We start from the raw sequence: 25809 nt of genomic DNA, 5'->3' as shown, positions 1-25809 counted from the left end.
CATTTTAAGTCTGCGATACAACGTAATTTTTGCATATCATTGTAGCTAGACCCGAAAAATAAACTTGAAACCATAATAATTGTGCCAGTTCTCATATTTATGTCATTGCATCGCAAATTCCATTTGAAGAAATTTGAGATACATTTTTGTAAATTTTTATGATATTAAATTATTTTTCGGGTGTAACTACAATGATATTACCTATGAAAAAAATTATGTTGCCTCGCAGATTTAAAATGCGTTTATCTCGAAAACGGATGAGTTTAGCGAGATGAATGTAGTACATATACACCTTTTTTAAGTAAAAATATTAACATAATACAATTTTTGATTTAAAATGCATGTAGAGTGGGTAATAAAAAAATTGAACCTATTAAATGAGCGCTGAAAGGCGTATGTGGCGCCCTCTGGATAATACATAATTTTTGGTGGCGAATTTAGATTTCTCGTCCCAAAAAATCACCGTTTACCAAATTTTGTGTTATTATCCCATGTCTTTCAAGAATAAATAAAATAAAAGTTTAACTTTGATAGCCTGTATTTCGGTTATTATCAACTAGTTCAGAGAAATAAGGAAAAAATATCGTGTTGGTGACACAACCCCCTCCAGGCCGAAACCAAATTTTTCGAGTAATATGGCCATCTATAATAATAACCTATATGTTTTCTGCAGCCGATTTTGATGATATACATAGCTATAAACAAATGAAGATCAAAAAACGGTAAATTTTCGCTTTTTTTCGTCTATTACTAAAAAATTGGGCATTTTAAACAAATTTAAGAGTAATAAACTCATAAACCGTATAAAAATCTTCAATATGGCGTTCGCTGAATATGTCTATCCTTATTGGTTGCTTAGAAAATTGCCAAATAAATGATCAATTTTGAGTTTTTATAAATATTCATAACTTAGAATTCATATGTAAAAATTAACTTAGAACCTTCTTATTACACGGAATGCTGAGACTTATGGTGCTTAAATCATACCCTAAATTTCAAAGCAATTGGTCAAATAGTTTAAAAGTTATTTAATTTGTTTATCCAAAATTAATTTTTTTTTTGCAACACTGTAAGTCAGAAAATGATGAAGTTACAGTAATATTTTGGATAGTTTATGAAAGAAGAAAATTTACAGTATTTATTTAATTAAAAAAAATGACAAAAAATAATTATAAATATTGCAAAATAATTTTGCAAAAACATGTGAATTAAAAAAATGGGGGGGGGGGGGCTAACTTTGTCCCTAAATGTCCTAGAACAGTTGTTTTTCTTTCTAAATGTGTATAAAAATTCAGTTTTTCTAAATGTGAAAAAATAATTTTTCTACGGGTAACGGTTAAAAAGTTATTCTAATTGTTTATAACACTTAGCTTCCATTCGTCGTGGTAGTCAGACGTGCGTAGGAAAGAAGCTTGTTTTTTAAAACCGGTGTCTATAAATTAGATATTTAAATAAATATTTTGTGAACTTTAAAAGTAAATTAATTACACCAAATAAAAAAGCGAAATCGGAATAAAAACATTAAAAAGTTATGAGTGCAGTTAGCGGGGGCGACGCACCCGATAAAAATGTTTTAGAAACCCAAATGGATACAGAACATGCAACATCTTCAAAGGAGGAGCTATTAGGATTCCAAAATCTTGTTCCAGTTACACAGATAAGTACCACAAAACTTGTTAATAATAAACCCATTATCGATAATGACTTTGCTAATGTACACACTTCAATAACAAATAACATTAACAAAGAAGTAGGAACAAAAAGGGAGGAATTTCTTTACCGACAAAACGACCTAGGACCTTTTTACACGTATTTAGAAAATAATTCACCCGATTTTAAAGGCAGATTAAACGCGTTAAGGATAGGTGACATTATTATCACAAATTTTAAAGAAATTGATGAAAAAATTGTAAGCATTGACGCAGTAGGAAGAAATAAAATACGTATAAAATTTAAAGATTATAAATCGGCTAACTATATCATATCTAAAAAAAAATGAAGCAATATTTATAAAAAATAATCTAGACATATACATTCCTAAGTTTCTTTTAGTTAGACAGGGCGTAATAAAAGATATTTCCACAGAATTTTCAGTAGAGTATGTTAAAAACAGAATAAAAATGTACGATTTACACTGTAAATTTGAAGTCCTTCAAGTCACAAGATTAAATCGAAGACAAGTAGATGAAAACGGTACTCAATACATTCCAACAAAAACATGCGTAGTTAGTTTTAAGTCACAAGTGCTACCAAAATATATAACAATCAACAAGGTACTAAAGGAAGTCGATCCATATAAACAAAAGGTGCTATTATGATTTAATTGTCTTCGATTTGGACATACAGGTGGGCAGTGTAATAGCAAGGCTAGGTGCGATAAATGTCAAGAATCCCACAACTCAAAAGATTGTAAAAAGACCGATCTCACTCCAAAATGTTTTAACTGTTCGGGGGATCATTTTACTACAAATTTAAGCGCGTGTCAAGAATTTCAGCGTCAAAAACTTATTAAAGACGCTATGTCTTCCAATAATATTAGTTATCAAGACGCAAACAAACAGTTCCCCAGAAACTCCTATGCAAAAGTAACATCCATAAATACGGAACAAACTACAAACCTCTCCTGCCTCAAAACTTTCCCTCCATTAAATCCCAATAATTATACACCCACCCAATTCCCATCAAATCCAATTAACAAAATGTCAACTAATAATATATTCTACAATAATAATTCAAATAGTACAAATTCTCGAACATTCAAAAGACAGAGACCAAATAGTCCAGATCCAACATTAATTTTCCATAATGAAATTATATCTTCCCCTAGATCTCAATTACCTACGGGAGGAATATTAGACAGCATTAACTATAAGGGAAATATTAATAATAATCCAGTTGCATCTCCTTCAGACTTGAGCATGATAAATTCAATATTAGAATTAGTTATAGAAATTGTCACAAAAGTTTTAGTAACAAAAATTATAAACATAAATAAGGAAGAACTCGAAAACAGTCAAATTAACTATAAATGGAAACACGGCATCACATTCTCAGACCTCAACCATGCAATAAATATCCTTCAATGGAACTGCCGTTCGGCAGTTTCTAATAAAAATAACTTAGAATATCTACTAGATAGGGGCAACTACTCCGTTGCACTTCTATCGGAAACATGGTTTAAAGCAGAAAAATACTATAATTTTAAAGGCTTCAACAATATTCGCTGTGACCGGGACGACGGGTACGGCGGCTCTGCCATTTTATTAAAATCAGACTTAATATACCAAAAAGTCTCAATTCCAACTACAATCAACTTTGAGCATACTTGTATCTCGGTAAATTTTCCATATATACATAAAAAAATTTACTTTGTTTCAGTATACCTTAAACCGAGAACTAGAATATCATTACAACAGTGGATTAACTTTTTGGAACAAATTCCAAAACCATTCATAATTGGGGGCGACTTTAACGCACATAGTTTGGCATGGAACGATGGATATGACGATATCTATGGCAAGATTCTTTTGGAAGCTATCGAACAATGCAACCTAGTAATTATAAACGACGGATCACCTACATTAGCAAACAATAAGAAGTCAGCTGTAGACTTGACCCTCTGAACACAGGATCTGACACAACTAATTACGTGGTGTACTTTAGAAGAACCGTATGGCTCTAATCACTTACCAATACACATACAATTTGGAAGGAATATCCCACCTGCGCAAATTAAACAGACAAAACATAATATATGGAGACTCAAGGCTGCTAATTGGGATGTATACACCGCTACCCTTGAAGCAACAGAACCAAAATCATCGCTAATGGGCATTATCGACAATATTAACAAAGCTGCCGACAAAGCAATTCCGTTACGAAAATCAAACGCACAAAATAGAAATCATTGCTCAAAGGACTGGTGGAACGAAACCTGTAACATAGCTGCTAAAGCAAGAAAACAAGCTTTCTTAACCTACACACAGGCTCCAAATCTTAATAATCTAACAGAATATAAAAGACTTGATGCAGTAGCTAAAAAAACTTTTAAAGAAACTAAGAAAAAAAGTTGGATAAATTACTGCCAAAATCTAAATCAAAATACACCAATTAAAGAAGTGTGGAACAAAGTAAACCGATATAAAAATCGAAAACAAGCGAATAAACCCCTAATGGACCCCAAAGAAGACTGGATAAGCGAATTCCACACAAAAATCTCACCTCCATGGGTCGAAAACAACATTACTCAACAAATAGCTACTGTAAATAGGAACACTTCTTTCCTACAATCGTTATTTCAATTATGGGAACTCGATCATTGCATTAAATCAACAAATAATAAATCTCCCGGGGCGGATAACATTTCATATAATATGTTGCATAAAATGCCCTTAGACCATAAGAAAGCCCTGTTGGAATTGTTCAATTCGATTTGGATAAATAGGATTCCTTTTCCACCGATGTGGAAAGAATACATCATAGTACCTATCAAAAAACCTGGAAAACAGAATAAAAATGCAGATTCATATAGACCCATAGCTTTATAATCGTGTATATTTAAAACCATGGAAAGAATGATAAAGAACAGGCTTGAATATTGGCTAGAAAATGAAAAAATATTACCTGACTCACAATATGCTTTTAGAAAGGGAAGATCTTCCTTGGAACCCCTAACGATACTAGTAAATGACATCTATCTAGGATTCACACACAAATACAGCACTTTGGCCACATTTTTGGATATAACTTCAGCATATGATAATGTTCAAATAAATATACTAGAAGAGAAGCTCATCAATATTGGTCTACCAACCTCCTTTGCCACCTTCATAAAATCAGCTTACTCTAATCGATCAGTTTCCTTAAAGATAAATCAAGAAATTTCGGAATCAAGAATATGTAGATCTGGATTACCACAAGGTAGTATCCTGAGCCCAATCCTCTACAGCCTGTACACAATGGATATAGAAAATGTTATATCACAAAAGTCTAAAATCATTCAATACGCTGATGATGTTGTTATTTACACCAGTAGCAAATCAGAGGACAAATGTATAGAAAATATCAACACTGAATTTATAAAAATCCAAAAATACCTAGACAACATGGGACTTTCCATATCCGAGTCCAAAACCAATATATGTATTTTCTCTAGAAACAGAAACAACTATCAAAGACAATTAACAATAGGAAAATATAAACTCTGTATTAGTAACTCTGTAAAATATCTTGGTCTGCATCTAGATAGAAAACTATTATGGAAGGACTGTATCCACCAAATTATCAAAAAAACAAGTAATTCTATAAATATCCTAAGAGCGTTTTGTAGAGCAAAGTGGGGAGCAGACCCAAATACGGCTTTACTATTCTACAAAACAATGGTACGATCAATAATGGATTATGGAAGTCAACTCTATGGAACAGCAGCAGATACACATCTAAATCAAATCGAGATACAACAAAATAAATGCTTAAGAGTTTGCCTGGGATATCTTAAGTCAACGCCCATAAACATTATACAAGCTGAAGCCGTGGAACCTCCTCTTAAACTAAGAAGACAACTATTGAGCAGAAAATTCATGATAAAAACCATTTCAAAAAAAACTTCTTACCTCAATAGTGTACAGTCACTAACAGTTCAAGTTTTGACCCATAGATACTGGCACTTCAAGAAAACCCCCCTCATAGTAGAATCTTTCTCAGAAATAGCTGACATTACAGATATACTCTATTCCAACCAACTCCCTCCAGTTTTAATTTACTCACCTGAACAAATTTTTTCACGTGAAATTAGAACCTACTATTTTGAAAGTGAAGAAGTAGCAAGTATCAATCAAACAAAGTTCAACGAAACAAAAAACAAATACTGGCCAAACTATGATTCTATATTCACTGATGGATCAAAGTCAAAAGAATATACCAGTTGTGCCTTTTACCATTTTGAGGAAAATACTGACAAAAAATTTATTTTACCAAAGGAAGCTTCCATATACACTGCAGAACTAACAGCAATAGTGCAAGCTATGAAATACGTACTCGGCTCTAACCACGACAAATTTATAATATGTACGGACAGCAAAAGTGCAGTAGATAAACTTAAAAATGTTAAAATAAATAGATCAGTTAATCATATTGAAGCAAAAATCCTGTATTTACATAATGAGATACACATCAAGAATAAAGTCGTCATATATCTATGGGTAAAGGGACACGCAGGCATAACAGGTAATGAAATGGTGGATGCCTTAGCGAAAACAGCTCCAACATCAGGAGAAGAACTAAATCTTAAACTACCCCCGTCCGATTTATTCTTAAATCAAAGGAACAAAATAAATGAGATGTGGCAAAACCTATACAGTGCATCAACAACTGGAACAAACTTTTGTAAACACCAGCCAAGGATCCCCAGAAAACCATGGTTTCACAAAATACCAAACAGAAACTTTGTCGCCACAATAAATCGAATACGTGCAAACCATGCACTAACACCTTATTATAAGCACAAAATAAAAATTACAGACGATCCACTGTGTAGTTGTGGTAAAATGGGTACATTGGTACATGTTTTACTTGAATGTCCAATAAATATTGTAAACATTAATAATCTATATAAAAACTTAATTCACTACAAGATAAACCTTCCAATAGACCTAAATTGTATTATTTTTTCAGGAAATAATAATATACTTTATGTACTTCATCAACACATCATAAACTGTAAACTAAAATTGTAAAATTACTAACCAATTTTGTAAGCAATTCTGCAAAACAAACTAAATTTAAAGGAAAAAAAAAGGTGAATACAAAAAAAAATAAAAAAAAAATAATAAAAAAAATAAACCTAGTAAAAAAAATGAACCAATTAAAAAAAACCAAAAAAAAAACAAAAAAAAACAAAAAAAACAAAAAAAAAAAAAAAACAAAAAAAAACAAAAAAAAAACAAAAAAAAAAGAAAACAAAAAAAAATAAAAACACACACAAAGAGGGCTAAAACCTCCGCGGCGTTGAACCGGGTTGATGCTCTAGCGCGGAAGGAAAAAAAAATTAAACACCTTACACTTTACTAATGCTACATATTACTAACAAAACAAATGAATACATCATGCTCAAGTTTGATACTATGAAACAATTTACACAAACTATTTATACAATCTAACATAGTCTGGCTAATTGGTCCTCACCAAAGCCATAAATTCCACGAAAAAAAAAAAAATTGTTTATAAGTAAGCAAAAAATCGACATGTTTTTGCAAAATAATTTTACACTGTTTAAAATTATTTTTTGTCATTTATTTTTAATTAAGGTAATAGTATAAATGTTCTTCTTTCATAAACTGTCTGAAGTATTATTGTAACCTCGTAATTTTCTGACTTATAGTGTTGCAAAAAAAATTAATTTGGGATAAACAAATTAAATAACTTTTAAACTATTTGACCAATTGCTTTGAAATTTAAAATATAATTTATATACAAGAAGTCGCGGCATTCCGTGTAATAAGAAGATTCTAAGTTAATTTTTACCTAAGTTATGAATATTTATAAAAACTCAAAATTTATGATTTATTTTGCAATTTTCTAAGCAACCAATAAGGATGGACATATTCAGCGAATGCCGTATTGAAGTTTTTTATACGATTTATGAGTTTCTTACTCTCAAATTTGTTTAAAGTGCTTAACTTTTTGGTAATAGACGAAAAAAGCGATAATTTACCGTTTTTCGATCTTCATTTGTTTATAACTATGTATATCATCAAAATCGGCTGCAGGAAACATATAGGTTAATAATATAGATGTCCATACCACTCAAAAAATTTGGTTTCGGCCTGGAGGGGTATGTGTCACGAGAAAAATCTTATTTCTCTGGACTAAACTTTCGTACTAAGGTAAGTAAGTTAGCTTAAATCGACATATTTTAACCTCAGGAATCTAGGGTTAAGCTATGGCCCATTTTTTACCAAAGACCCTGTATACAGTGTGTCGCATTTAAGATGGACCCTTATATTTCGGCTATCAAAATAAATAAAGATTTGAAATTTTGCAGTCATTTATTTTGATGGTTTATATTTTTTAAAACAGGATGAATTTTCAATATTTTGTTTCGCGTTAGAGATATCGCAAAAAGTTATTTGGAAACATTGTTAGAAATATTATTCTAACCCCACATACCAAATTTCATGACAAAATTCGAACTTTTCATTTTTTTCAGAATTGGTAGTCAGGATCCTAAAACATGTAATTGGCAGTCCCGAGATGCAGCTCAGCACAACCAATGTCAAAGGCGTAAAAAAATCTAGCCTACCTATAGCCCCAAAATATGTATTGGAAATGCTGCCATCACGGCCAGGCAAGCGACAATATTACAGCCAGAGTGAGACAAAATGCGAATTCTGTTCGGCTACTTTTAAAAGAGCCTGCCCTATAGACCAGGGCGCATCTGTAAAAATATTAGTACATTTGGACGTTGAGAGGTGACTCCAATTTTTTTACAGAAATTGCTTGAAAATAACTCAAATAATAATATTTGAGTTATCCTCCCTCTCAAAATGGTCCGGAACATTGTTTAAATAATCAAAATGTCAAAAAATGAAATAAAAATTCGATTTTTTTCTTCGTTTTTTGATTATATCTTTAAAAGTATTCATTTCCGAGAAAAGTTGTAATAACATAAAAGTTGTGTAATTAAATTTCCTACAATATAAAATTGGTTAAAAATTTAAAGAATAGTCACCCTTGTTGCAAAATAGCAATAATTGCAAAAAAAAACTATACAAAAACAAGTATTCGCATTTTACGTTTTTCAACCATTTATGCTACACTTAGGACCTTCATATTTCACTAAGAAAAAGTTTATGATACAGTAAAACAATACTGTAAATTTCATTAAGATCTGTTCAAAAGATTTTGCAAAATAAATTTTGCAATCCAGCTTTCGCAAAAAAAATTCATTTTTTCAAAATGTTACAGGACTGTAAGTAAAGCAGATAGCAAGTTGAATTTTTTTTTGCTTATAGAAGTGTACTGTACCTTTCATTTGCAATTTTCAAAACTAAAATCGATTAACTACCACGGCATCAGGATTTTTTTAAATAAACATAAATTATTGGTGCTACGCGCAGGACAGCGGATAGTTTGCTCTGATTGGGCATTCCAATGACCTTTGATAATGATTGATACATTTTAATTTTTATTACATTTCGATATAAATAAATAAATTTGTTTATTGCAAAAAAAAACACATACTCTGTCCTTTGAAATAACACTTTTTTTAGCAAAAACTTTCTTTGTTCATATATTTTAACTTAGAGAATAAAAGTTAATTATTCTTAAACATATGCAATTGTTTAAACAATATTTCACTAACAATAATAAAATTAGTTTGATTTTTGTGGAATTAAAATATTAATATACAACAAAATATAGAGTAAGAAAATAATATATTAGATAAAGATTGGAAGAAATTTTGGTGGAAATCAACTTGTGTGAATCGAACACCGCTGTCCTGCGCATAGCACCAAAAATTAATGTTTATTTAAAAAATTTCCTGGCGCCGTGGTAATTAATCGATTTTAATTTTGCGGATTGCAAATGAAAGGTACAGTACACTTCTATAAGCAAAAAAAATCAACTTGCTATCTGCTTTATTTTCAGTCCTGCAACATTTTAAAGAAATGAATTTTTTTTGCGAAAGCTGGATTGCAAAATTTATTTTGCAAAATCTATTAAACCGATCTTAATGAAATTTACAGTGTTGTTTAAGTATATCATAAAGTTTTTCTGGGTGAAACATAAAGGTCCTAAGTAGCATAAATAGTTGAAAAACGTAAAATGCGAATACTTGTTTTTGTATGGTTTTTTTCGCATTTATTGCTATTTTGCAACAAGGGTGAATATTTTTTAAACTTTTAACCAATTCTATATTGTAGGAAATTTAATTACGCAACTTTTATGTTAACACAACTTTTCTCAGAAATGAATAGTTTTAAAGTTAAAATCAAAAAACCAATAAAAAAATCGAATTTTTCCTTCATATTTTGACATTTTGATTATTTAAACAATGTTCCGGACCATTTTGAGTGTGAGGATAACTCAAATATTATTATATGAGTTATTTCCAAACAATTTCTGCAAAAAAATTTGAGTCACCTCTCAACGTCCATCTCAAAACAGATGCGCCCTGGACTACTAGGATAGAGCTGTCACGGTAGTAGTGCTACGCTACGGGAAGCGTACAATAATTATTACAACTTTGGAGATGAATTAAAAAGTAGCTTTGTTTTATTTTAGATTTTTAGATACTTAGGCATTGTATCAAAATTTATAAATTAGTTTTGGAATAAGTAATTTATATTAATAAATAATTTATTATTGTACATTTGAAGAGGTTAGGCGGCGCCTACCTTGCCTACCCTGACGGGCCGCCCCTGCCAGACATGAAAGTAAGATCTCGATATATCTATAATAACTTACCCATATCTGGATTAATCCATGGTTTATTCGAATATTCCTCTAACAGCTTAACCCCAAACGGTATAGTTTTATTTTGATCGTTAACATGCATTCTCGTTAAGTTTTTCCTTCTTTCTATCGCAATCTGAACGGACTTACTAGTGTTTAAATTTGCATAATTCACAGTAACGTTGTGAATCTTGTTTCCGTAGTTAAACAAGAATATCACTTGAGTGTCGTTGTCAATATACAATTGAGCAAAATTGTTTAGATGATCGTTTACATAAAAAATTAAAGCACGATTCTCGTACGTCCTGAGATTCACTAAAATCTGTTCCCTAAACATTTTGGAGAGTACGGCTTTCTCTTCGCTGGTGTCGTTTATTAAATAGTTCCTCTTCAAATACGAACTTGGCAAGGTAAATGTTATTGCATTCTGATTGATATCTAAAACATTTCAAGAATTAAATTAATATTCTATTTATTTTATCAGATATTATAATAATATTTGCAATTAAAAACCAAATATATCACACACACAGGAGCACAATTCGGTAAACCCTCTGTATATGAATTGGTATCAATAGGATTTTATACATTTTGGCAGAACCCTGCCTAATTAGAAATCCTGGTAGATACAAATTCATACGCAGGCATGTAGACAAATGTTTCTTGCAATTTCCCACTTCAACTGGATACCTACAAAAGTGTCATCTACTAGAATGGCCATAAACGAAAGACAACACAACTCGATAAAGTCGAGTGCCGGGTCATGAAGGGATGCACGGGAATTAACGAGTAGATATGTTGGCAAAACAAAGCTTAAAAGAAACTTTTGAAGACCCAGAATATTTCTGTGGCATTACTAAAGATGCTACGAAAAACGAGGTTCAGAAATGGTTGATAAGAATCATCAAAAGAAATGGAAAGTCACCCGCGAGCAAATCCAGACTAAAAAAATAATTAAGAATATTGATAAATAACTTTCGAACAAGTTGACGAACCTCAATAAACGAGAGATCAAAACGGTCACTGAAAGGGTGACCGGACATTGCAGTTTAAGAAAACATCTACATAAACTAGATAAAGTGAATGAACCATGGCACAGAAAGTGCGTAATGAAAGGAGAGACTGCTATAACATACTATGCCATTGAAATGACCTAAGTGACCTAAGGCAGGAATTCGCTGGTCAACTGAAGTTTGAACCAGAAGAGATCCTAAAACTACCAATAAGAAAACTGTTGGCCTTACGACCAAGTGCCAAAGACTAACTAGTCTCGCCTAACCTAAGAAGAAGAAAGTCGGTTTCTGTCTTTTGTGCTGTATGCAATATGCGAGAATAAAGAATTTCAGCAAAAGATTTGCCAACGCTTTGATGCAATTAAAAACCAAACGCAGGAGCACAATTCGTTAAACCCTCTGTAGATAAATCGGTATCAATAGGATCTTGATAGTTTGGTTGAAGTTGGTTTCTATCTTTTGTACTGTATGCAATGTGCGAGAATGAAGGATTTCAGCAAAATGATTTAGGGTTTTGGGCCCATATCCCCATCGCACTTCTTGTAAAATATATTGCAATTTGTTTTCAGAAATAACTTTAGGACATGAGACTTATCAGTCGAAAGTAGTTACATTTTTGACGTTGTTGGATTTCTTCTTCTTCTTTAGGTGCCGTGTCTGTACTCAAACGTTGGCCGTCATCATGTTTACAATTTCCTGAAACCTTTCTTTATCGGCTGCTGCGCGAAATAATTCTTCTACTGTGGAGCCACACCATTGTCTAATATTACGCAGCCATGAAAGTTTCTTTCGACCAATCCATCTCTTTCCCTCCAGTTTTCCTTATTTAGATACTCTAATTATGATGCTTATGAGCACACGTTCTGAATTCATCATTTGAAGAACATCTTCATCGGAAGAGCGCGAAACCCACGATATCTTTAAAATTCGTCGATAGCACCACAATTCGAATGCTTCTTATTTGTTTAGCATTGTGGTTTTTAACGTCCATGTCTCACAACCATATATGATTCAACAATCATGTTGTTGGATTTAGGGAGGGTTAAACGTAGCTTTTAGCCAATCTTGCGGAATTTTGCAAGTTTTGTGTATGAAGATTTTTGTAAGAATATCTATTTGTCGAATTTAAATAGTTTTACAATTTCATTGTGAATTTTATGGGAAGAAGTGCTTTCCTGATAACAGGTAAAAAGAAGTAATACCATTAAATAACTAACAACTTAATAGTTAAGAAAATTATAAAAAATGAAGAAGAAGGATAAGAAATTTGAACACAATTTTAAATATAATCACTATTACGTGAATGCCAATAACAAGACATTAAATATATGATATTTAACTTACTTGTTTCGCAAAATTCTCCACTATATGCCCATGGGTTTGGACATATACATTGAAAGTTACTCCAAAGTTCTTTACATTGTGCACCGTTTTGGCACGGGTTTGGATCACATGATGGTTTACAGTCTTTTATGATTTCACTGAGATGTACACTCATATAACTATAAATATCTAATATTTCTTCATTTACAACTAGACCTCGAAAGCATCCAATTAGTCCTTGGTGAACAGATGATTTTGGATCAAGAAGATCGCTACGAACAGGAAGTAGAAATGCAACAATTTTAGTAGAAATTTTTAGCATAGAACCAATGTGTAGTCAAACATATACGTTGTAGAAATCTCCGCAGTATATATTTTCCAAATTTTGCAAATAATAATACAACATGCAAGAATAGTAAACATTTTTTAGTTTCAAAATGATTAGTTTTAAAATGATACAGCGATTAACGTTAATCAATGAGCAATATTTCTCTAATCTGAATTACTACTAAGAAACTTGAAAACTTATGACAAGCTCATTCATTTTTCTTGGCCTGTAATAATATAATCTTTATTAAAAACATAAATAGCGTTTTACTTTTAGATTAAATCAGATCCATGTGGTCAAGATACAGATGGTATTAAACAAGCCTTTGTTCATGATTCCTGGTAGGTATTATTAACAGTGTTCATTTAAAATTTCCCAGAGAAGTCAATATAAAATGATGATGACGTTTAAATTACTTTTACTGGCTCAACTGGATGCCGCTCAACTGGCTCAACTTGTGCATTGGAGGACAATATAAAGGTCTCATATTAGACGACATAACCACGATAAACACTGCTACGACTACTTACAAATACCTAGGCAACAAAATTTCGCATGATAGAATATTAGATAAATCCATCAGAGACATGAAAATGACAGAAGCAACACAAAAAAGGATCTATGCATTCGAACTCTGGTGCTACCGTAAATAGACAAATGCGGAAGCCTTGCGGAGTATGAACAAGGAAAGAGAGCTTATTATGCTTATAATAAAAGATCAGAGAACACAATATTTTCGTCACATCGTAAGAAATCAAAAGTATGAACTTCTTCTTCTTCAAGTGCCGTCTCCTAATAGGAGGTTGGATATCATCATCACTATCTTTACTCTATCCACCGCTGCTCTAAAGAGTTCTATAGAACTGCATCTAAACCAGTCCCTTAAATTATTTAACCATGACACTCTCCTTCTTCCTATATTCCTTCCGTCTCTTATATTTCCCTGTATTATCAGTCAGCATTTCATATCGCGGTCCCCTCATTACGTGTCCCAGATATTGTAACTTTCTTATTTTTATTGTGTTTATTATTTCGCACTCTTTACCCATTTCTCGCAATACTTCCGTGTTCGTTTTCTTCTGTGTCCATTCTATTCTAAGCATCCTTCTGTAACACCACATTTCAAATAACTGTAGCTTATTTATGTGTTCTTGCTTTAATGTCCAGCTTTCAAGTCCATATTGTAGTATCGAGAACACGTAGCATCTCAAAGCTCTTACTCTCAGTTCTAAGCTAAGGTCTTTGTTGCAGAGAACTGTTTTCATTTTTACAAACGCATTTCTTGCTATTTCTATCCTGGTCCTTATTTCTGTTTTTTGATCATTTTTCTCTGAAATCCAGGTTCCTAGGTATTTGTATTTATCAACCCTTTCTATCGGTACATTTCCCAAATTTATGCTTGTTTGTATGTTTATTTTCTTAGTTAATATCATGTATTTGGTCTTTTTAATATTCATTTTTAGTCCATATTCTTCACAGAAATTGTTTGTTTTGTTTAGTAGTACTTGGAGTTGTTCAGCAGAGCTTGCCATAATCACGGTGTCATCTGCATATCTTATGTTGTTAATATATCTTCCGTTAATTATTATTCCTTCACTTTGAGATAGCAATGCTTCTTCAAAAATGGCTTCAATATATGCATTAAAGAGTAATGGAGGCATAATACATCCCTGCCGAACTCCTCTCCTGATTTCAATTTCTGGATTGGGTTCGTTATTTGTTACAATTTGTGTTCTTTGATTCCAGTAAAGGTTTGTTATTATTCGTAAGTCCCTTTTGTCTATGTTTTTTGTCTTTAGAATTTGGACTAATTTTTCATGTCTTACTTTGTCAAAAGCTTTCTCAAAATCAACGTAACAAACATGCACATTCATGTCCATGCATCTTTGAGCTAACACATTAAAAGCAAATAACGCCTCTCTGGTTCCTATTCCGTTTCTGAACCCAAACTGACTATCATCTATTCCTTCTTCTAGTTTTTTTATTTATACGACCATGTATTATTTTCAAGAATAATTTGAGAATGTGACTTATTAATGATATTGTTCTGTATTCACTTCAATCTTTAGCGTTTGTATTTTTAGGGATAGCACAAAAGGTTGAGAGTAACCATTGTTTTGGTATGTTTCCTGTTTTGTACACTACTGTGTTAAACAAGTCTACGATAATGTCTAAGCCAGGCCGCACATCAAAGAAACATGAAACGTAAATTACGTTTCATGGAAATAAACCACTGCTAAACAAATATACGTCCGGTCATTTATGAAACTCTCCGAAAATAAAAATGTGTCATGAGCATGAATCACACTCGTTTCATTGGTAGGCGGACTTTGAGATTTGTTTAGCAGTGTTTTCTTTTCATGAAACATGTTTTTCGTTTCATGTTTCATGTTTTTCGTTTGATGTTTCTTTGGTGTGCGGCTTGCCTAAGGATAACATCAGAGAAACATGAAACGTAAATCACGTTTCATGAAAATAAAACACTGCTAAACAAATAGACGTCCGGCCATTTATGAAACTTTTCGAAAATAAAAATGTTTTATGAGCATGAATCACACTCGTTTCATTGGTAGGCGGACTTCAAGATTTGTTTATCTGTGTTTTATTTTCATGAAACGTGTTTTACGTTTCATGTTTCATGTTTTACGTTTCATGTTTCTTTGGTGTGCGGCTTGCCTTAGGTTTCATCATTTATCCATTTTAAGCTTTCTACTGGGATTTGGTCTGGACCTACTGCTTTACCATATTTGCTGTTTTTTAATGCCGATTTAATTTCTTCTTTTAATATTTTTAAAACCGTAATACTTCTACTTCCATCTGCTCTGTTATATTGTCTTTGAACAATTCATTTATGTATTCTGTCCATTTCTTTAATTTTTTGTTAGTACTCAACACAAGTTTCCCATCTGTATCTTTTAGTATTCCCGGTTTTCTTTTGTTCTGAGTTAATTCCTTAATTTTTTTATGTGTGTTAAAATTATCATGTCTTTTCTGGTGTTCTTCTATTTCTGCGCATTGTTCTTTTAACCATTGTTGTTTAGCCTGCTTAATTTTGGATTTTATTTGTTTATTCACATTTTGTACATCTGATTATCTTGGTTTTTATGCTGACGTCTTTCTTCCATTAAATCTAAGATTTCCTCCGTCATCCATTGGTTCTTTTTGTATCTGGTTGGTGTAAGAATTTCTTTTTGACATTTATCTATTTCTGTCTTTATTAATAACCATTTTGTCTCTGTTTCAGTATTTTGCTGGATTTGTTCTTTAACATTCATTAAACGGTTATTAATTTCATCTGTCAGGCGTTGTTTTATGAGTGGGTTTCTTAGTTTACTTGTATCGATTTTTACATCTGTTGTTCTGCGTTTTTATTTTCATTTTGAGCCTAATTTTGGTCGCTACTGGGTTGTGATCTGATCCTATGTCGGCACCTGGATAGGTTTTTGAAGATATAATAGAAGACATAAGTGAATAAAGGTCATATGTCACAAAATAATGTTTTTGGGTAATAAGCATTTTAGTGTCTTTTGTTCCAAGTTAATTATTTGTTTTATAAATTTGCATTGCTATACTTTTTTAAACAGGTATCTGAAGGTACTTTTTTACGCTTTAAATTAAATTTAAAAAAGTTACCTAAAGCCAAATATTTTAAATTTTGTGGACATATTACCTTTATCCAAATAGTAAGTAGAAAATTCTCCATATTTACACATTTGACGTGGATAAAGGTATGATGTCCAAACGCAATTTTGGACATACATAATACCTTTATCCACCACAATTCGGAAATCATTGTGTGACATATTGCTTTAATTCCTGTTATTTTTATTTTGCTAAAAATAGGTAATTTTAAAATTTTAACAGGTTAAACAGCATATTACAAGAACAGAAAGCTAATAAAACAATTTTCTCAAAAAATGTGACATATGTCCTTTATCCAATTATCTCTTCAATTGCGTTCTTGTATGGACGAATATGACCTCCATAGAACTATTCAGGGGGGCTGCAACTAAGATTAAATGGACAAATGTAATGGTCAACGTCCTTAAGGATACAGCACCGTAAGACGAAGATCAGAGAGAGAAATACGACAGAAAAACCTACGACAATGGAAGAATATGACCTCCATAGAACTATTCAGGGCTGCTGCAAATAAAATTAAAGGGGCAAATGTAATGGCCAACGTAAGAAGAAGATCAGAGAGAGAAATACGACAGAAAAGCCATCACAATGTTAAACTTTTTTATGGTACTAACCCATCAGAAAAGAAAACAAAAAGACGATATATGAGACTATAGTGAAAAATATCACTCTTTATCGCTGTGAGGTATGGTAACTGAAAGAAAGAACAATGGTAACGCTGAGAGCAACGGAAATGTATTTTTGGGGCAAGAACAGCAGGAAGATTTAAAAGAGAAAGTATTACCAACGAACGCATTAGAGAAATATTGGGAATCAAACGAACAATTATAGAAAACGAGGTAGACCGAGAGAAAGTTAGAGTTAGGGACAGGAAAAACCTACCGATTATAACCTAAAACCGGTTTCTTTCCTTGGCGATAATCGGTTTTTCCGGTTGGTTTTTTGGCCCGATTATAACAGGTTTTCTCTTTTTAAAGTAATAACCGGTGAAAAACCCGATAAGTGAAAAAATGCTCAATTCAGAGAAAAATGGGAAAATTTTTCGCTCATCGCGCGAAAATGAGAAATTTTCAGCTGACTCAAATCGATTTCACAACACTGATGACTGATTTCTATACTAATATAGACTGATATCGATTCGAATGGAGAATCGCAAACTAAAGCGCAATGTAAATGTAACCTATTGGGTATTGGCTATGAATAAACAAACCGAACACCGGTTTATGAAATAACCGGTTTTTTGACCGGTTATAACCGGCAGGTTAAACCGTAGGTAGAAAAAACCGGTATAACCGAAAACCGATGTTTTGTCAACAACCGCCATCCCTAGTTAGAGCGAACGAGTAGACAAAGATGCGAGAGAAAGAAACATAGAAATGGACCTATGGAACAACCGGGCGAAGTGGCGATTGGAAGTCGAAAAAACGGCGGAGAACGTTCTAAACCGAAATGTAATAATAGTATCAGATACTTAATCTCTTCCAAGAATGAGACCATTTTTTCATTAATGGTTAGAATTAAATCATTCATTTGCTGAAAGTATTTATTTTTGAACACGAGGTTTAAGACACCTTGCACGAAAGCAGCAATAATATTGTCATAGTCACTACTAAACATTTTTATACAAATACGTGAAAAATAAGTTACTCAGGGTATATCAAAAGAGCATTTCAACCGGAAATATAAGATTCTCTAACTATAGAACTCAAATACTTTTGACGAAAGACTGATTCATGCATATAATCACTAGCTTCCAATGGAAATAGGAATATTAATAATACACGTTTACAAAAGAAACTGGGTAATAAAAAATGCTTCTTGGCTAGGAGGTAACCACCTATTAATTTTGACAGTCTTGACCGATCTTAACTGCCGCAGAATACTTCTTAATGTTATATATTTAAGTAATTTTGTGTTTACCTAATTGTCCCTCCAATAAACATGGACCCCTCGAATGGACCGAACTCTTCCTCGGGTTTTAAATTGACCATTTGGAAATCTTCGTTAATCATAAACCTGACATGATATTTATTGTAATCGATCCAGACCTTGTGCCACTCACCACCATTTAATTTACGACCAGAAATTATTACCAGTTCTTTGGATACACCAGTATTAAGGGTAAAATTAAAAGTAAGTTGAAAATCTAAAAAAAAGCTTTGGTTATACCTATGGTAGATAGCTGACAGAAGAATTTTAGTGAACCTGAAAAATAAGTAGGTAATCCTACAAAAATTTTGACTATTAGATAAAATAGTTGCTCGTCTACTATTCTCCACTCCCCTATAAAATAGGATATAGACGTCTTTTATTTGATAACCATGATCCATTTTATTGTTTCACTTAGTACTGTGACATCCATTTTGTTTTTAGAAAAATTACCCAAGATCTCTGCTTCTTTCTTGATTTATCACCATCATTATCTTTGCCATTATCCCTATGCGGGGACGGGTTACATAAATTAATTTCTCCATAAGTTTCTACATTGGTTTATATCAACATCAATCCTCTTTATTACATGTCCTGCCTAAGCGTCTCCGTCTCCCTCCAACCGTCTTCTTTGGTCTTCCTCTCCAGCTTCTTCCAGGAACTCGGGCAGGACACATAGCCAGAATGACAGATGGGCGATGGACAAAGAGGTTATTGGAATGGAGTCCAAGGGAAGACAAGGAAAGCGTCGGTCAAGATGGACTGATGATTTAAGAAGGCTATGTTTTATGGCGATTTGAGAATGATGTTGAACATGACCAAACCATCTTAACCTATGCTCCTCATTTTGACATCAATTGATGTCACAAATCTGCTTATTTTCTCATTAGTCCTTGAATATTCCAGAAACCAATATTAATTTGCCATTTCAATAGCCTAAGTCGTTGTCTTTTACTTTCTGTCAAATTTCAAGGAACGCATTGCGATCAGGCTTTTAGCAATTTTTAAAATTTTGAGGAGCTAGCCCAGCGCTCCAACCCCAACCTGAAGGTCCAGATAATCTTTCGTCAAGGTTTTCTTCCTCTAGTAAGGTTGATTTTTTCCCTAGCTTCAGAGGTCTTTCTACCGTTGGTGTGATTTCAGTTATTCTTCTCCTAGATGGATTATTTTCTTTACGACTAGAGAGATCTGTTCTGCCTTGCTTCTTTGATGTGCTTAAAAGAATGGCTGCCACTCCCGCCATTAGGCATTGAACAAATAAGGTTCTACTTGGCGCACTGTGTTTATGGGAATGTGTGTAAAAAACAGAAATTTTGGTTTTTCCATTTTAATGAAAAATAAAAACAAAAATGTATACCATTTTTATTCAGTTGCAACGCAAAGGCAAAACAATCTTATTTTTCACTTAGAATACGGAGCGCAGTCCAGCACTCTGAATCAAAGATTTTCGACTCTTATTGGAGTCATCATCGGAGAGGCGTAGGCCTGCTGCTCCATACTCGAAGTGATCAACCATGAAAGCTTATCCCCACATTGCAACTGACGTGTATGTATTAGGTGACTAGCGTCATCTGGCAATTGAAAGGTAAATTTTTCAATCCTAATAGCAACATTAATAATATTGAAAAATATTAAAAATATTACTAAAAGATTTTTAAATTGAAAACTTATTGGTCCATTTCCCTGGTGACACCTCCAAGGCTTCTACAATATGCAAGCCAGATGGATGCTGCAGTGAAGACAAAAGGGAAGGAATTCTACACTATGCAATTCACAACCCCCGCCTGCAGCTTGGTAAAGTTCCAACGGAAAACACATTTTTATTTTTATTTTATTAAACGCTTTTATTTAGTTCAATAGTTTGCGTCAAATCTTTAGACGTTAATTTGACTGCCTTTTCTTCAATGCAAATGAATGAAAATTTGCAGACATATGCATTCGCGAGAACAATACACGAATAGTCAATAAAAAATTTTTTTCATGTTTATTAATTGTTTAAATAAAAAAAAATAACGATTTTAATGGAAAACGCTTAAATTCTCTTGTTTTTTACAATGTAAAAACTTGAAACTTTTACGGATTGTATAGCTAATGATATGAACAATATATAATTTCACTTTTTACGTTAATTGTTTACGTTATGCTTCATTAATAAACAATAAAGTTTCAAATTTTTTGCCGATTCCGACTACTTTTGTGTTAGTACATCATATGTTGTAATACATATTTTAATAAACATGACGATATATTTTAATGTTTGAAAAGTGTAAGACTAAAAAGTAAAAAATAAAAAAATATGAAAAGAACCGCTTTTTTTACTTACGAGTGACTAAAATTAAAAATTTTATAAAAAAATTAACCAAAAAGCAAAAAATATTTTTTTTTAAATCTAACACATTTGTTAAAGAAAAGCGTGGGGCGAAAACCGTTTATTCGATGAACACGCGCCACGCTTTTCTTTGACCGATGTGTTAGATTTTAAAAATTTTTTTTTTATATTAGTATTACCCCTTAGGCCACCTGATGAGGGGACGAAAGTACACATTCCTACAAAATATAATGCAAGGAAAAATCCAAGGACGAAGAAATCCAGGCCGTAGAAGAATGTCCTGGATGAGAAATTTGAGAGAGTGGTTTGGCTGTACCACTAACGAATTGTTCAAAACAGCAGTAAATAAAATTAGAATCGCCCTAATGATATCCAATCTCCGATAGGAGAGGCACTCAAAGAAGAAGAAGACCCCTATGGAGTAACTAGGTCCATTTTCCGTTGGAACTTTACCAAGCTGCAGACGGGGTTTGTGAATTTCATAATGTAGAATTACTTCCCTTTTGTCTTCACTGCAGCATCCATCTGGCTTGCAAATTGTAGAAGCCTTTAAAGTGTCACCAGGGAAATGGACCAATAAGTTATCAATTTAAAAATCTTTTAGTAATATTTTTAATATTTTTCAATATTATTAATGTTGCTATTAGGATTGAAAACTTTACCTTTCAATTGCCAGATGACGCTAGTCACCTAATACATACACGTCAGTTGCAATGTGGGGATAAGCTTTCATGGTTGGTCACTTCGAGTTTGGAGCAGCAGGCCTACGCCTCTCCGATGATGACTCCAATAAGAGTCGTAAATCGTCGATTAGAGTGCTGAACTGCGCTCCGTATTCTAAGTGAAAAATAAGCTTGTTTTGCCTTTGCATTGCAACTGAATAAAAATGGTATACATTTTTATTTTTATTTTATATTAGTATTACTCCTATAGAGTAACTAGGTCCATTTTCCGTTTGAACTTTAATAGGCTTGCACACGGGGGTTGTGAATTGCATAGTGTAGAACTCCTTCCCTTTTGTCTTCACTGCAGCATCCATCTGGCTTGCATATTGTAAAAACCTTGGAGGTGTCACCAGGGAAATGGACCAATAAGTGTTCAATTTAAAAATATTTTAGTAATATTTTAATATTTTTCAATACTATTAATGTTGCTATTAGGATTGAAAACTTTACCTTTTAATGAAAAAGTTGTTTATGGATTCTTGTTAAAATAACTAAAAAAAGGAACAACAAAATCTTTAGTTTTTTGACAAAAATGAAATCAAGAATTTTTTATAAGATTAATGTAAACTTACCACTTGTTAAGGCAACCATGAAACTTGGATAGTTTGGCCTTATTGGAGGTTGATACAAAAGAATGGCTTTTTTGCCGGTAGTACGAAAGGAAAATGCCAAATCACCTTTTCGCCATCCAGGAACCTCAATATACGACTGACTTGTAGTAAAGGTAACCACATATCTCTGCGTATCTAAAGAGTAATAACTAATGGTAAAATGTAGTTTTGTAAAAGATTAACCATGTAAAAACATGGTTAATCTTTTATAAAAAATATACGTAAAGATAAGCATATTTTAAATTAAAATTGTGGTGTTAGACTCCCAGTCGGCAGTATTACAAGCTATTTGTAGCCGACCATTAGATAATTTCAAAAATTCCATTCTCTTTGATATTAAAATATTATTACATGAACTAAAACTCACCAAAAAAAAAACAGTGACTTTACTCTGGGTTAAAGGACAGTGGAGAAATTGGAAACGAAATAGTGGATAGAATGGCAAGAATACATCTGATATACCAGAAATCACAAAAATTATCAATTTTAAAGATCTATTTTCTATTATCAGGAATGTTGACAGGGAAAGATAGAGGTCAAAATATAAAAAAAAATTCAGAAGACATCAAGAAATCGTTACAGTTCTATTCATCCATTATTATAAAAAAATAATCCTCATTTTAACTACAACCGTTGATTGAGGTATTGGACCTCAATCAACGCTACAACTATAATAAGGTATGTACATTCCTCACTGATAACTCGGCCAAAACATGGCCTTTTTCAGAGCATTTTCTTAGGATTGGAATCTATGAAACTCCTTTCTGTCCGTGTAATAGTGAGTCTATCGGAGACTTATACCATGTATTCTTCGATTAAGGGATCAGACTAGAAACTTATATTTAGGTTTAATCATCCTCAACATTAGCCTTCTAGTTAACATCAGCAATCTTTTATCTTATTAGACAATTCTATATAATATCACAATAAAGGTTATAAACGATTTTAGGATATAGTTATTTTCCTAATAAATGTAGAAAGTCATACTTTTCCGCACGCGACTGCAGTTTGACTGAGTCAACTCCCGCTTCGCGTCGTTCGGCAAGCAGTCGAGTGCGGAAAAGAGACTTTCTGTAAGAGTTAGGAACAATATTTTTTCTACGAGTCTTTAAAAAATGACCAAATCTTAATCAATTAATTTAATTAATATGAAAATACATACACAAATTAATTCTTTGACAAGGTTGTCAAAACCAAACTTTCAATATCGTCATCTAAACCAAGATCGTCGTCATGCTAAATTAGTTAGCATGACGACGATCTTGGTTTCCATGACGATGATTCAAAACGACTGTTGTCTACCGATTTGACTTTCGAATATTATGTCAAAATAATTTTATTTCATCGAATTGTCGCGTTAATTTCATTAAAACAGGAACACAATAAGATACATTGGAAATAAAAAAGTAAATAATATCTAAATATTAGTTTATTGCACATATTATAATTATTTATGGTCATATTAAAATATCTAAACGCATGCGGAAAAGTAAAACGCGTGCGGAAAAGTAAAACTTTCTAAACTAAAAGGCGTGCGCGAAAGTAGACATATTTGCACGCTCGTAGAAAAAAAATTTAAACGTCTTTGTAACAGAATTCTGTGGCAAAAAGATTATTTTTGTCTAAAGCCACAACACACAAACTTTGATTTGTCTAACACACAAACTGAAATTGTGGTTTATTCCCAATAAAAAGAGGGAATTGTATAATAATCATTAAAAGATGTATGTACAATAATATATTTGGCTGCAGTATGATCGGTGTAGCTCAGAGAGCTTTCTGAGAAGAAAAATGAAAAAAACATTGAAGATTGGAGATGTCATTAAAAACTTATCTCTAACGATTTTATGGTTTGCACTTAATGATTCTATGACTAAGACTAATTATTCTGCTCCTATGAAGTGATTACCATCTACACATACTATCTGAGGTCTATTTTTTGATATATACTTTTAAATACTGCTTATTTTATTTTTGCTTACTCGTTTCTACACATTCTAAGGGTCCCAGAGTTATTCTTCCAAGCGCATCATCTGGTAGGTCAGGTTGCTGCAAAAACACCATTTCGGTAATACCCACACTTTTGGCGCTAGTATAATAGCCATCATCTGTGTACCATTTGTCATCATCTATGTCTTCGCAGTTACACCACTGGGATTTATTCTCACACTTTTTACCAATTGAACATGGACACGTTCCCCTGTAAAACTAATTGTTTTAAGAAGACTACTTCTAGAAATACTACTCCTGTAAAGCATTAAAAATAAATAGAACTAATAAGAGTAAACTATTACTGCCAAAATTAAAAGTATTTAGCAATTAGTTGAACAACTGAAAAGTCATTAAGTCCAATACAATAATTTTGGACATACCAATATTTTACACACTCTTCAATACTTATTCTGTAGAATTGCTTGACAAGTAAAAGAAATAATAGAAATAAAATCATTCAATATGCAGATCACTTCTTTATATAGTCACGTCAAACTTTAAGGCGCGTGTTAGGTATATGAAACAGTCTTCTTCTTCAGGTAAGACTCGTTAGTCTCTGGCACTTGGTCATAAGACCTTTGTAGCATACCTTGTTTTTTCCTGTATTCTCAACTAAAAACTCCTGTATTCTCAACGAAGGCCAATAGTTTTATTGTTGGTAGTTTTAGGATCTCTTCTGGTTCAAACCTCAGTCGACCAGTGAATTTCTGCCTTATGTCATTTGATACATTCCAATGGCATATGATATGTATAGCAGTCTCTTTTTCCATTTTGCACTTTTTGCACCATGGTTCATTTACCTTACCTAGTTTGTATAGGTGGTTTCTTAAACGACAATGTCTAGTCACTATTTCAGTGACTCGTTTATTGAGGTTCATCAAATTGTTCGAGAGCTTTTTTATCAATATTTCTGATTATTTTTTTAGTTTGGATTTGCTCTTGGGTGGTTCTTCATTTCTTTTGATGATTCCATATCAGCCACTTCTGAACCTCGTTTTTGTAGCATCTTTAGTGATACCATAAAAAGGTTCTGTTCCTACGAAGGTTTCTCTCGAACCTTGTTTTGCCAACAGATCTGCTCTTTTAATGTCAGAATACCCGCTTGGCTATCTGTGTAAATGTTGATTCAATACAGGCTTTCAACATCTCCCAAGATGAGTATTTACCTGGATATCATCAGGAAATAGATACAGAAATCTGATTGATTTTATCCCGCTAAAAACCCTTTGGAGACGTGGTTAGGACTTATCCAAGAAAGGGTTGCAATAGCTACCATCAATTTTTATCAGACGAATTTCACATGAAGCTAAGAAACTGCCCACTTAACGACTTAACAATATAACGATCCTTAAAAAAGCACCAACACAGAAGCTGCGCGACCTTAAATAAGCAATAAACCAGTAGAATCTTCAAACATCACATGGGCAAAAAAATCCTTATTGCATAATGCCGCGAAAATCAC

At 32.7% G+C, this 25809-nt stretch overlaps 1 protein-coding gene across 1 annotated transcript in view; it reads right to left on the bottom strand.

Annotated features, from left to right (window-relative positions):
* The window catches only part of LOC126885725 (axotactin), a 128203-nt gene that overhangs the window by 37615 nt on the left and 64779 nt on the right, over positions 1 to 25809 (bottom strand). Inside the window, exons 9-13 of the mRNA XM_050652493.1 lie at positions 24338 to 24555; positions 22317 to 22490; positions 18682 to 18907; positions 12813 to 13063; positions 10468 to 10893 (exon numbers count right to left, since the gene is read on the bottom strand). Coding sequence (XP_050508450.1) covers positions 10468 to 10893; positions 12813 to 13063; positions 18682 to 18907; positions 22317 to 22490; positions 24338 to 24555 — 1295 coding nt within the window. The remainder of the gene's footprint in view (positions 1 to 10467; positions 10894 to 12812; positions 13064 to 18681; positions 18908 to 22316; positions 22491 to 24337; positions 24556 to 25809) is intronic.

Source organism: Diabrotica virgifera, chromosome 5, assembly GCF_917563875.1.
Source record: "Diabrotica virgifera virgifera chromosome 5, PGI_DIABVI_V3a".
Lineage (NCBI taxonomy): Eukaryota > Metazoa > Arthropoda > Insecta > Coleoptera > Chrysomelidae > Diabrotica > Diabrotica virgifera.
Note: the sequence above shows the minus strand (reverse complement) of the source record. Positions and strands in the feature narration are given on the sequence as shown.